The sequence below is a fragment of the Pecten maximus genome, chromosome 4 (genome assembly GCF_902652985.1).
Source record: "Pecten maximus chromosome 4, xPecMax1.1, whole genome shotgun sequence".
Taxonomy (NCBI): Eukaryota; Metazoa; Mollusca; class Bivalvia; order Pectinida; family Pectinidae; genus Pecten; species Pecten maximus.
In genome coordinates, this window is record NC_047018.1 from 7204652 (window position 1) to 7218244 (window position 13593).

Sequence of the window (13593 nt, forward strand, 5' to 3'; positions counted from 1 at the left end):
AAAAACTTAATGAGGTTTAAGATTAAATCAAATGCGTTATTTACTTCTTTATGAACATGTATTACTATCACACAGTATGTATGCATTCTCAGCAAAAAAATACTTCAATCAAATACAATTTGCAGAGTATGGATAATACATGATAAACATGGTGTGTTCATGTCTCTACTGTTTCATCACTTTCATGTAAGTACTTTCCACTGAATGAAGTCAGGGATTGACAATTCTTACCACTGAAAGTTTTGAAGGGTGATTATTAGAACACATCAATATACAATATTCATTACAAACTATGAGAATTACCAAAGGAAATTTACTGTATTTATAGTGTTATATTAAGACTAGGTATACAAATTATAAGTAACTTTGATAAGCTCAGACACCAATACACTAATTAATAATTCTTAAAGAAGAACATGAACTACCAAATTTCATTATCGATCTTGTTTCCAGACATAAGTACTTGACTCTAGTTATTCAACACTGTAGTTTAATTATTACACAACTTTTATACATGTACAGACATATTTACTGTATGTGGAACTACTGTAACACTCTAAACTATATCATCAGTGAAAAGCATATAGTCAACCCATAAACCAAAAGGAAAATTACTTTTGATCTCTGCTCCACTTTACAGCCTACCCCTTAATTTTTATAACTTATCAATATTAGATCAACTTTTTTTTATTCTTGTTTGTTTTATTTTTTTAAATTTTTATCACAGGTTAGCTGTTGGAATAGTTCCTAACATACAAGATGTAATGATTTTGTCAAGGTTTAGAAAATTCAAAACATCGTGATATTTTGTACATTTAATTCAACTTTAAATCTTTCATTAAGTCATCTTGCTATCAAGCTTCAACCAAAATGCTTCCCTTATCTCAGTTTGAAGTTCAATATTCTGAATTTTTATAATTCCTTGACAAGTGAAATTGTATGAACTGTACTTTAAAACTCAAAGGTCACTTTCCAAAACAAATGGATACCAAAATAAATAAGTTGGTTTAAAAGACACAGTTTTCAATGATGTTAAGCTCACAGGCAAATTAAGAATGCCTTTTAAAAGAACTCCACAAAATGTCATTCAAAACTGTCAATTAGATAACTGAGGTGAAACGATATGTGATAAGCTCTGGAATATGGTAGAGTGATCAATGTATGTTGTATACTTGAAGTAAACAAGAATTTATCTTAAATGGAAATATTCCCCTTATCCATTAAAATTAAGTGTTAAATCTTGTTGGATCAAATATACTGGCTAATTTTGGAAAGAGTGTGTGCAAGTTTAGAGATGACACGTCATAATACCTCAATTCATCATCAATCTTAAAAAATATACTCTGGAAACCTTTTTCTATATATATTTTTAGGATAAAACTAATTTCTAAATAGTATAAGGACGTTTATACTAAATGACATTCAGCGTGTCATGAGCATACAAAAATTGAAAACTTTGACATGCTTGATTCACTTCACTAATGTGACACTGGATCTATCAATGTTTGAAATTCCTCTTTAAAAGTTTGACATTTGTTTCATGGAACTTGGAAGTCGTATTCAGAAGTTCACAAATGTTAAATTCAATCAATGGATTCGATACCACAAATGGTATTTAAATTATCATCCCGCACTGGGTTCCGTTACACTGAATGGCAGGCGATCTACTGTAGATTATTAAATAGATAACACTCGATCCTTAACACATTAAAAATAAGCACAACTTACGGCATCTGAAGGGGGTCTTTCTGGCATATCGTCCCTTCGATTGTTACTCCTGTAGGTGTTGTATCCATTTGATCTGCTCAAATCCTCCATTTCGCATTGGTTGCTTTCAAATCCCACATGCTTTCACATCAGAAGACTTCTCCGTTCATTACGCTAATAAGTCAATAGTGTGGTGTCCCGGTACGCTTTGTTGTTTCCAGGTGGTAAGTCATGTGACTTCCGTCAGTGTCACGACAAAAGTGACAGTACAAGGGACATAACTCCTACTATAAAACGCCATCGTTTCATGAAAAATATCCGTGTAGACTACTGTAAAAATCATCTTACAGTATATGGATTATTATTATAACCTTATTGATAGAATGTCAAACCCCTACTGTATGGTACTGGAAAATCCCACTAGACCTACTGTACAATATCTACTTAATAATCCTGATTTATCAGTATAGTTTGATTCCCCCTATAATTGTATACACTCTATATTAATATATTAGTTTGGCTTCATCTGTCTTTATTGGTAGTAATATCTCCCCCAACCTTCATCCATCCTGTACCAATTTATCTTTGACAAACGTGTAATATTAAATTAACCATACTTTTCAGAACACCATTTGTTTAGAAGCAGAAAAATATAATAAAAATCAAGCTAAACAGTTAAAAATAATTTTAATTCATAGTATGGATATGTTTAACCTTTATAATGACATGATGCAACTCAGAGCATGAAATACAATACAAATGAGACTCTTAACCATGGTCATAACTAATGAAATAAAATACATAACTGTAAATAAACACTTCATCAGTTTCCTTTACTTACTTTTTCTTACCAACAAGAGATCCCAGAGGGATCTTGGTGCCCACCATTATATGATCTTAACAGGTTCCATGTCAGACTGATCCTCTCTCTATTTTTTCCTTCTTTCTTTTTTCCTCTTACTAATCTGATGCCATGAACAGATGGAACATACATGCAAAGTTCGAGAAACATCCCTCAAGTACTTTTCAAGAAATGACAGAAACATATTTCTGGAAATGATAACAAACTTCAAATCTCAAAATCCAAGCTGCCCGCTTGTCTACCATTTGTTTTTATGATCAAAAATTCTAATTGAAATGGCACAACTAGGGACCAAGGGGAACCTACACATGAAGTTTGGAAAATATCCCTCAAGTACTTTTCGAGATATAACGATAACAAACTTCAATTCTCAAAATCCAAGTTGGCGGCCTAATGGCCATTTTGTTTTTCTGATCAAAAATCTAAATTCAAATGGCACAACTAAGGACCAAGGGGAACCCACATATGAAGTTATACACCCAATCAACTCACTTGAAATAAAGAAAACAAATTTGGCTGATATATTGAAACTTTCCAGTAAAATGTGTTGCATTACAAATATCATACCTTCTACATGGTACAAACATCAGTAATGCTTCAGTTTCTCTGGAATGATCACATGCCACCAGGAAAACATTTTTTCTTATACATCCTTCACAATAAACATTTAAAGCTGTGAATTTTAAATGCTTCATCAGTATAGGACAGAAAATACTATTTTGAAAATAAATCTTATAACTTAATATTAATGCCAATACCAGTATAAAATGCACTATGTAATTTAAAGACACATTACTCCAATTCTAAAATATTTCATCATCCTAAGTTTTCTTCATTACCCCCACAGCATTTTCAGTCAAAATTTAACCTTGCTTTTGTTGTAAAGGATGATTGTCAAAAAGGCCATTTTAGCCTGGAGTCTCTTAATTTCAGAAAAGCCATCCGTTAATGGTAAGCGAAGAATTTTTTTCTTTTTTTTCACAATGAAAATCCAATGTTAACAAGCATCTGGATGCAGTATCAATGTGATTTTTGTAAAAACTCAATTAGACTCAATTCTGGTTTTAAATTCTTTTACAAACACAAATGTAGCAGGCTATGTTTAACAAGAGGCCCAATGGGCCTGTATCGCTCACCTGCCTCTACACAAAATTGCAGTTGATTGAGGTCATTTCTACAGATACTATGCTGATAACAACTTTATTTAAATATCAGAGTAAGCCAGGTTAATTCATGTCAATATATTTTCTAGTCCTTCATTCCAGCATACTATTGGCCTAAGATCGGTTCTTGGCGACTCTTGGCTCTAAGCATGCTACAGACAGGCCCAATATCAAGTCCCTGGGCCTCTTGGTTATTGAGAAGAAGTTGTTTGAATATTATAGCCTATTTGACCCATGTGACCTTGAATGAAGGTCAAGGTCATCTATTTGAACAAACTTGGTAGCCCTTCATCCCAGCATGCTACAGGCCCAATACCAAGTCCCTGGGCCTCTTGGTTATTGAGAAGAAGTTGTTTGAAGATTATAGCCTATTTGACCCATGTGACCTTGAATGTAGGTCAAGGTCATTTATTTGAACAAACTTGGTAGCCCTTCATCCCAGCATGCTACAGGTCCAATATCAAGTCCCTGGGCCTCTTGGTTATTGAGAAGAAGTTGTTTGAAGATTATAGCCTATTTGACCCATGTGACCTTGAATGAAGGTCAAGGTCATTTATTTGAACAAACTTGGTAGCCCTTCATCCCAGCATGCTACAGGCCCAATACCAAGTCCCTGGCCTCTTGGTTATTGAGAAGAAGTTGTTTGAAGATTATAGCCTATTTGACCCATGTGACCTTGAATGATGGTCAAGGTCATTTATTTGAACAAACTTGGTAGCCCTTCACCCCAGCATGCTACAGGCCCAATACCAAGTCCCTGGACCTCTCGGTTATTGAGAAGAAGTTGTTTGAAGATTATAGCCTATTTGACCAATGTGACCTTGAATGAAGGTCAAGGTCATTCATTTGAACAAACTTGGTAGCCTTTCACCCCAGCATGCTACAGGCCTAATATCAAGTCCCTGGGCCTCTTGGTTATTGAGAAGAAGTCGTTTGAAGGTTATAGCCTATTTGACCCATGTGACCTTGAATGATGGTCAAGGTTATTTACTTTAACAAACTTGGTAGCCCTTCACCCCAGCATGCTACAGGCCCAATATCAAGTTCCTGGGCCTCTTGGTTATTGAGAAGAAGTCATTTGAAGATTATAGCCTATTTGACCCATGTGACGTTGAATGAAGGTCAAGGTCATTTATTTGAACAAACTTGGTAGCCCTTCACCCCAGCATGCTACAGGCCCAATATCAAGTCCCTGGCCCTCTTGGTTATTGAGAAGAAGTCGTTCGAAGATTATAGCTTATTTGACCCCTGTGACCTTGAATGAAGGTCAAGGTCAATTATTTGAACAAACTTGGTAGCCCTTCACCCCAGCATGCTACAGGCCCAATATGAAGTTCCTGGGCCTCTTGGTTATGGAGAAGAAGTTGTTTAAATGAAAAAGTTGACGCCGGACGGACGGACGGACAGACGGACGGACGACGGACGCCGCACCATGGCATAAGCTCACTTGCCCTTCGGGCAGGTGAGCTAATAATGGTAAACTTTTTATTAAAATCATCCACAAGAGATCATGTTAAAATGAAACAATGCAATGTCCTAAGGATAAAGTCTAGACTCCAGAGTTAAGAGTTTGTGTACATTTTTATGTATGTTGTATGGACATTTTACCCATCATCTCCAAAAATACCTATATAGCATCTTATACTGAAACACCTCAAATATCTTAAGATATCTGAACAACAAATAATGCAAGACACAGTAGGCCTCCAATACATTGACAACAAAAATCTTCCTTAAAAAATCAATTGAGAACTATTCCCCCGAAATAGTTTTAACTGGGAATCTTCTTTTTCCCCAAAATTACAAAGATATGATAAAACCCATGGAACAAAATTACTTCTTCACTTAAACCCATGGAACAAAATCACTTCTTCACTTTAATAACAGAAACTTAACTGTTTTATCATCCTACATACAGCTGCTTGGCTGAGATTCCAAATTATAAGAAATTATACTCAACACTTGGCATGACATTCAAGTTACAATGTAGTATACTCAACACCTGGCATGACATTCAAGTTACGATGTAGTATACTCAACACTTGGCATGGCATTCAAGTTACAATGTAGTATACTCAACACTTGGCATGGCATTCAAGTTACAATGTAGTATACTCAACACCTGGCATGACATTCAAGTTACGATGTAGTATACTCAACACTTGGCATGGCATTCAAGTTACAATGTAGTATACTCAACACCTGGCATGACATTCAAGTTATGATGTAGTATACTCAACACTTGGCATTGAATTCAAGTTACGATGTAGTATACTCAACACTTGGCATGGCATTCCATGTTACATTGTAGTATACTCAACACTTGGCATTGAATTCAAGTTATGATGTAGTATACTCAACACTTGGTATGGCATTCCAAGTTACAATGTAGTATACTCAACACTTGGCATGGCATTCAAGTTACAATGTAGTATACTCAACACTTGGCATGACATTCAAGTTATGATGTAGTATACTCAACACTTGGCATGGCATTCAAGTTACAATATAGTATACTCAACACTTGGCATGGCATTCCAAGTTACAATGTAGTATACTCAACACTTGGCATGACATTCAAGTTATGATGTAGTATACTCAACACTTGGCATGACATTCAAGTTACAATATAGTATACTCAACACTTGGCATGGCATTCCAAGTTACAATGTAGTATACTCAACACTTGGCATGACATTCAAGTTATGATGTAGTATACTCAACCCTTGGCATGACATTCAAGTTACGATGTAGTAAACTCAACCCTTGGCATGGCATTCCAAGTTACGATGTAGTATACTCAACCCTTGGCATGGCATTCAAGTTATGATGTAGTATACTCAACACTTGGCATGGCATTCAAGTTACAATATAGTATACTCAACACTTGGCATGGCATTCCAAGTTACAATGTAGTATACTCAACACTTGGCATGACATTCAAGTTATGATGTAGTATACTCAACCCTTGGCATGACATTCAAGTTACGATGTAGTAAACTCAACCCTTGGCATGGCATTCCAAGTTACGATGTAGTATACTCAACCCTTGGCATGACATTCAAGTTATGATGTAGTATACTCAACACTTGGCATGGCATTCAAGTTACAATATAGTATACTCAACCCTTGGCATGGCATTCCAAGTTACAATGTAGTATACTCAACACTTGGCATGGCATTCCAAGTTACAATGTAGTATACTCAACACTTGGCATGGCATTCAAGTTATGATGTAGTATACTCAACACTTGGCATGGCATTCAAGTTACAATATAGTATACTCAACACTTGGCATGGCATTCAAGTTATGATGTAGTATACTCAACACTTGGCATGGCATTCAAGTTACAATATAGTATACTCAACACTTGGCATGGCATTCAAGTTATGATGTAGTATACTCAACACTTGGCATGGCATTCAAGTTACAATATAGTATACTCAACACTTGGCATGGCATTCAAGTTATGATGTAGTATACTCAACACTTGGCATGGCATTCAAGTTACAATATAGTATACTCAACACTTGGCATGGCATTCAAGTTACAATGTAGTATACTCAACACTTGGCATGACATTCAAGTTATGATGTAGTATACTCAACACTTGGCATGGCATTCCAAGTTACAATGTAGTATACTCAACACTTGGCATGACATTCAAGTTACGATGTAGTATACTCAACACTTGGCATGGCATTCAAGTTACGATGTAGTATACTCAACACTTGGCATGGCATTCAAGTTACGATGTAGTATACTCAACACTTGGCATTGAATTCAAATTACAATGTAGTATACTCAACCCTTGGCATGGCATTCAAGTTACGATGTAGTATACTCAACACTTGGTATGGCATTCCAAATTACAATGTAGTATACTCAACACCTGGCATGACATTCAAGTTACAATATAGTATACTCAACACTTGGCATGACATTCAAGTTATGATGTAGTATACTCAACACTTGGCATGGCATTCAAGTTACAATATAGTATACTCAACACTTGGCATGACATTCAAGTTACAATATAGTATACTCAACACTTGGCATGGCATTCCAAGTTACAATGTAGTATACTCAACCCTTGGCATGACATTCAAGTTATGATGTAGTATACTCAACACTTGGCATGGCATTCCAAGTTACAATGTAGTATACTCAACACTTGGCATGGCATTCAAGTTACAATATAGTATACTCAACACTTGGCATGGCATTCAAGTTACAATGTAGTATACTCAACACTTGGCATGGCATTCAAGTTACAATGTAGTATACTCAACACTTGGTATGGCATTCCAAGTTACAATGTAGTATACTCAACACTTGGTATGGCATTCCAAGTTATGATGTAGTATACTCAACACTTGGCATGGCATTCCAAGTTACAATGTAGTATACTCAACACTTGGCATGGCATTCAAGTTACAATATAGTATACTCAACACTTGGCATGACATTCAAGTTACAATGTAGTATACTCAACACTTGGCATGGCATTCCAAGTTACAATGTAGTATACTCAACCCTTGGCATGACATTCAAGTTACGATGTAGTATACTCAACACTTGGCATGGCATTCCAAGTTACGATGTAGTATACTCAACACTTGGCATGGCATTCCAAGTTACAATGTAGTATACTCAACACTTGGCATGGCATTCCAAGTTACAATGTAGTATACTCAACACTTGGCATGACATTCCAAGTTACGATGTAGTATACTCAACACTTGGCATGGCATTCCAAGTTACGATGTAGTATACTCAACACTTGGCATGGCATTCCAAGTTACGATGTAGTATACTCAACACTTGGCATGGCATTCCAAGTTACGATGTAGTATACTCAACACTTGGCATGGCATTCAAGTTATGATGTAGTATACTCAACACTTGGCATGGCATTCAAGTTACAATATAGTATACTCAACACTTGGCATGGCATTCAAGTTATGATGTAGTATACTCAACACTTGGCATGGCATTCAAGTTACAATATAGTATACTCAACACTTGGCATGGCATTCAAGTTATGATGTAGTATACTCAACACTTGGCATGGCATTCAAGTTACAATATAGTATACTCAACACTTGGCATGGCATTCAAGTTATGATGTAGTATACTCAACACTTGGCATGGCATTCAAGTTACAATATAGTATACTCAACACTTGGCATGGCATTCAAGTTACAATGTAGTATACTCAACACTTGGCATGACATTCAAGTTATGATGTAGTATACTCAACACTTGACATGGCATTCCAAGTTACAATGTAGTATACTCAACACTTGGCATGACATTCAAGTTATGATGTAGTATACTCAACACTTGGCATGGCATTCCAAGTTACAATGTAGTATACTCAACACTTGGCATGACATTCAAGTTACAATATAGTATACTCAACACTTGGCATGGCATTCAAGTTACGATGTAGTATACTCAACACTTGGCATGGCATTCAAGTTACGATGTAGTATACTCAACACTTGGCATTGAATTCAAATTACAATGTAGTATACTCAACACTTGGCATGACATTCAAGTTACGATGTAGTATACTCAACACTTGGCATGGCATTCCAAGTTACAATGTAGTATACTCAACACTTGGCATGACATTCAAGTTACAATATAGTATACTCAACACTTGGCATGGCATTCAAGTTACGATGTAGTATACTCAACACTTGGCATGGCATTCAAGTTACGATGTAGTATACTCAACACTTGGCATTGAATTCAAATTACAATGTAGTATACTCAACCCTTGGCATGGCATTCAAGTTACGATGTAGTATACTCAACACTTGGCATGGCATTCCAAGTTACAATGTAGTATACTCAACACTTGGCATGACATTCCAAGTTACGATGTAGTATACTCAACACTTGGCATGACATTCCAAGTTACGATGTAGTATACTCAACACTTGGCATGGCATTCCAAGTTACGATGTAGTATACTCAACACTTGGCATGGCATTCCAAGTTACAATGTAGTATACTCAACACTTGGCATGACATTCCAAGTTACGATGTAGTATACTCAACACTTGGCATGGCATTCAAGTTACAATATAGTATACTCAACACTTGGCATGGCATTCCAAGTTACAATGTAGTATACTCAACACTTGGCATGGCATTCCAAGTTACAATGTAGTATACTCAACACTTGGCATGGCATTCCAAGTTACAATGTAGTATACTCAACACTTGGCATGGCATTCCAAGTTACGATGTAGTATACTCAACACTTGGCAGGGCATTCAAGTTACAATGTAGTATACTCAACACTTGGCAGGGCATTCAAGTTACAATGTAGTATACTCAACACTTGGCATGGCATTCCAAGTTACGATGTAGTATACTCAACACTTGGCAGGGCATTCAAGTTACAATGTAGTATACTCAACACTTGGCATGGCATTCAAGTTATGATGTAGTATACTCAACACTTGGCATGGCATTCAAGTTATGATGTAGTATACTCAACACTTGGCATGGCATTCAAGTTACAATGTAGTATACTCAACACTTGGCATGGCATTCAAGTTATGATGTAGTATACTCAACACTTGGCATGGCATTCAAGTTATGATGTAGTATACTCAACACTTGGCATGACATTCAAGTTACAATGTAGTATACTCAACCCTTGGCATGGCATTCAAGTTACAATGTAGTATACTCAACACTTGGCATGGCATTCCAAGTTACGATGTAGTATACTCAACACTTGGCATGGCATTCCAAGTTACGATGTAGTATACTCAACACTTGGCATGACATTCAAGTTACGATGTAGTATACTCAACACTTGGCATGGCATTCCAAGTTACGATGTAGTATACTCAACACTTGGCATGACATTCAAGTTACAATGTAGTATACTCAACACTTGGCATGACATTCAAGTTACAATGTAGTATACTCAACACTTGGCATGACATTCAAGTTACAATGTAGTATACTCAACACTTGGCATGGCATTCAAGTTATGATGTAGTATACTCAACACTTGGCATGGCATTCAAGTTACGATGTAGTATACTCAACACTTTATGTTAGCAAAAACCCAAGGATTAAATTTTAGGTAAAATTCAGCATCCCGAGCATGAATTCATTAGAGCAACTCTTGGTGTATCATTTATTGAAGTATAACCTATTTATAGCACTTTAGTTACCCTATTATGATCAAAACAACTTTTAATTTGATATATAAAAGAGCTTTTTTTTCCAATTTAACAAGTTAATGAAGCCTAAATAAGGTCATTTGTAATATGCTTCCAGTTATGGAGGGAATAATTCTAGTTAAGTGTAAATAAACAGATACATGGACCCCATATCTACTTATTTTCCGGAAATTTTACAGAGAACAGCATTTCTTGGTTTTACTTCCACACAATTCTTTGTTGAGTTATACCAACAGCTGTAAACAACATGTTTACTCTACAGACACAGAAAGGATCTATCACTGAACAACACAGAACACTTGGTCACAAACAATACTGTGTAAACTGATGTTGGACTGGTCACCAAACAGTTAAACATATGGCACTCTTACAAATTGTCACTTACACATTTACTACATCTATAATCCATAACAGGTACCAACACCTCTGTGATCAATGACAGAAGAATCTGATATCAACATGTGACGTAATTATGCTGCCTTTACTTTCAGTGAGGAGCGCCAGCACTGTCTTTATACCCCAGGCATATTTCTAGCATGTGTCATCTGTGAGCAGTATCAAATGTTTAATTTGAGTTGTTGCAACACTGTGTGTGCCAAAGATGAACATCTCCATATCGCGAGGTCTGGTTAACTTCGGTCCAGCCGGTAGTTGTGTGTCTCTCGCGACCTTTTGGAGAGATACAATGGCCACAGAAGTCACTGGTGTAACACAACAGGCCCTCAAACTGCCACTAGGTTGAAGAACTCATTGAGTCCTATAGAGTGCTCTGCCTCAAACTTCCAGGAAGCCATCGTTTTCCTTATCATTGTCTTTCTCTCCATCATAAAACTCATTAGGTGGTTCCACCCTGTCAACAGAATCAACCAATGTAAGTTAAACAGGGCCTGTATAATGTTACCATGTATTTTATTAGTTTCAAGGCAACTTCAGACAGGTTAAACATCTTTCCAGGACATTTCTTAACCAGAGGAAAATTTATTACATAATTAGAAAATTTGGAATTAAAGCTGTCACTTCAAATACAAATTCAGTTATGTTTTATCACTAGTTCACATATTATTGTTTATTTCAAAATACATTCAAAGTAATCTCATGAACTAAACTAAAATATTCCTTGGTTGAGATATTCAAATAAGCACACTACCAAGGTTATTTCTCAAAAGTTTTCTAATTTCGAAAGAAAGTTAGACGAGAAATGTGTATTTCTGCTTCCTACATTTGATTAGAACCCAGTTATCAGATCTAGAAGGTCCAGTGTACTAAGACATGTTATGTTGTTTTTATTTAGTTACAACCAATAAAGTCATCACCAGAAGAAATGCTTGCAGAGATTAAGTAGAAATAAATTTATTAAGCACTGGTATGTAATTGTATTGTTTTTTCCCCCAGAAAATTGCAATACAGCTTGGTTACATTTAACAGTTGTAACACCTCTCATCATACACACACTAAAGAAAGTCTCCTTAACAACAGATATACCAAAACATAGGGAAATGTTAATCTGTCAAACCTTTTATCAACAGCGTCCTGATGATTTCTGATGTCCGGGTCTAGTTCCTCTGTGTTTTCCAGACTTAGAAGATCTGGTGGCACATCCTGCATCTGGACACTTGGAGAATTATTCAGATTCCGCAGATTTTCATGGACTGTTTGGCGAATATGGTCGAGGTACTGCAAGAAGAGGACAGGGTCATAATGAAGGCCAGCTTTTTAATTCATTAGAAACACTTTAAATTTGGTTATGGAAAGTGAATAAGCATTTTCCAACCATGCTATAAACACTTATCTGCTTTTAAGTAAAAAAAGAGCCCTCATCTCATATAATTTTCCTGATTGAATAAAATAAGTTCTCCCTCATTAAGGCCAAACAAAATAATTACTTGGTTCTCAGAATGGATAGTGACTGGTTTGAAAAAAAAAAAGAAAAAAAAAACATGCCTTCATTTGTTTTTTACCAATACAAGAATTCCATGGAAGTGGATGTGTCACCTGTGTAGCACGTTGGGTAATTACGAAGAAATAGATATTTTTCACTTCAAGAAATAATGTTAAAAGACCATCATAATTCAAATATACTCGAAATTCAGCGATACAGTTTGATGGGCTCATTACCACATGGATTTTTTTTCTATTTTTAGTAACAGTGACCTTGACCTTTGACTTTTGGACTGAAAAGCAATCCACAGTGAGCACTTTTAATAAAGAAGATCTGCATGAAAGTTTGAGTTTCGTCGCCCCAAAGGAACTTACAATAGTAACATGGAAACATTTTTTTAAATTTTTTATTAAAAGTGACCTTGACCTTTGACCGTTGGACCTGAAAAACAATCCCAAGCAAGCACTTTCAATAAGGAAGATCTGTATGATGTTTGAGTTTGATCAGCCCAAGTGAACTTCAGTTATCACACAGAGACTTCTAAAAATATACAGTAATATGCAATATAATAGGCAGGACTTACCTGTTTTGAATTGAGATTTTCTTGTTTTGTTGAAATGTCTGGGTGAAGTGCAAAGTCTGGAGCAAAATACTCGAGGTACTCTTTAAAGACAAAAACAATTATTTGCAACATTTCAGTAACAGACAGTCTATGTTATATATTTAAATATACACTGTACTGAAAAGAATGCTGAGCAGGATGC

The 13593-nt window shown here is 36.0% G+C and overlaps 2 protein-coding genes across 4 annotated transcripts in view; both read right to left on the bottom strand.

Moving 5' to 3' along the window:
- LOC117325097 (zinc finger CCCH domain-containing protein 13-like) overlaps window positions 1-1955 on the bottom strand; it is an 89591-nt gene extending 87636 nt beyond the window's left edge. For all 3 annotated transcript variants that reach the window (XM_033881042.1, XM_033881037.1, XM_033881039.1), the window contains exon 1: window positions 1729-1955. In XM_033881042.1, coding sequence (XP_033736933.1) covers window positions 1729-1818 — 90 coding nt within the window. In that variant the 5' untranslated portion in view covers window positions 1819-1955. The remainder of the gene's footprint in view (window positions 1-1728) is intronic.
- A 3245-nt stretch (window positions 1956-5200) lies between these two features.
- The window catches only part of LOC117325099 (histone deacetylase 3-like), a 35254-nt gene continuing 26861 nt past the window's right edge, over window positions 5201-13593 (bottom strand). The window contains exons 12-14 of the mRNA XM_033881045.1: window positions 13413-13492; window positions 12464-12624; window positions 5201-11800 (exon numbers count right to left, since the gene is read on the bottom strand). Of these exons, the coding sequence (XP_033736936.1) occupies window positions 11725-11800; window positions 12464-12624; window positions 13413-13492 (317 nt within the window). The 3' untranslated portion in view covers window positions 5201-11724. The remainder of the gene's footprint in view (window positions 11801-12463; window positions 12625-13412; window positions 13493-13593) is intronic.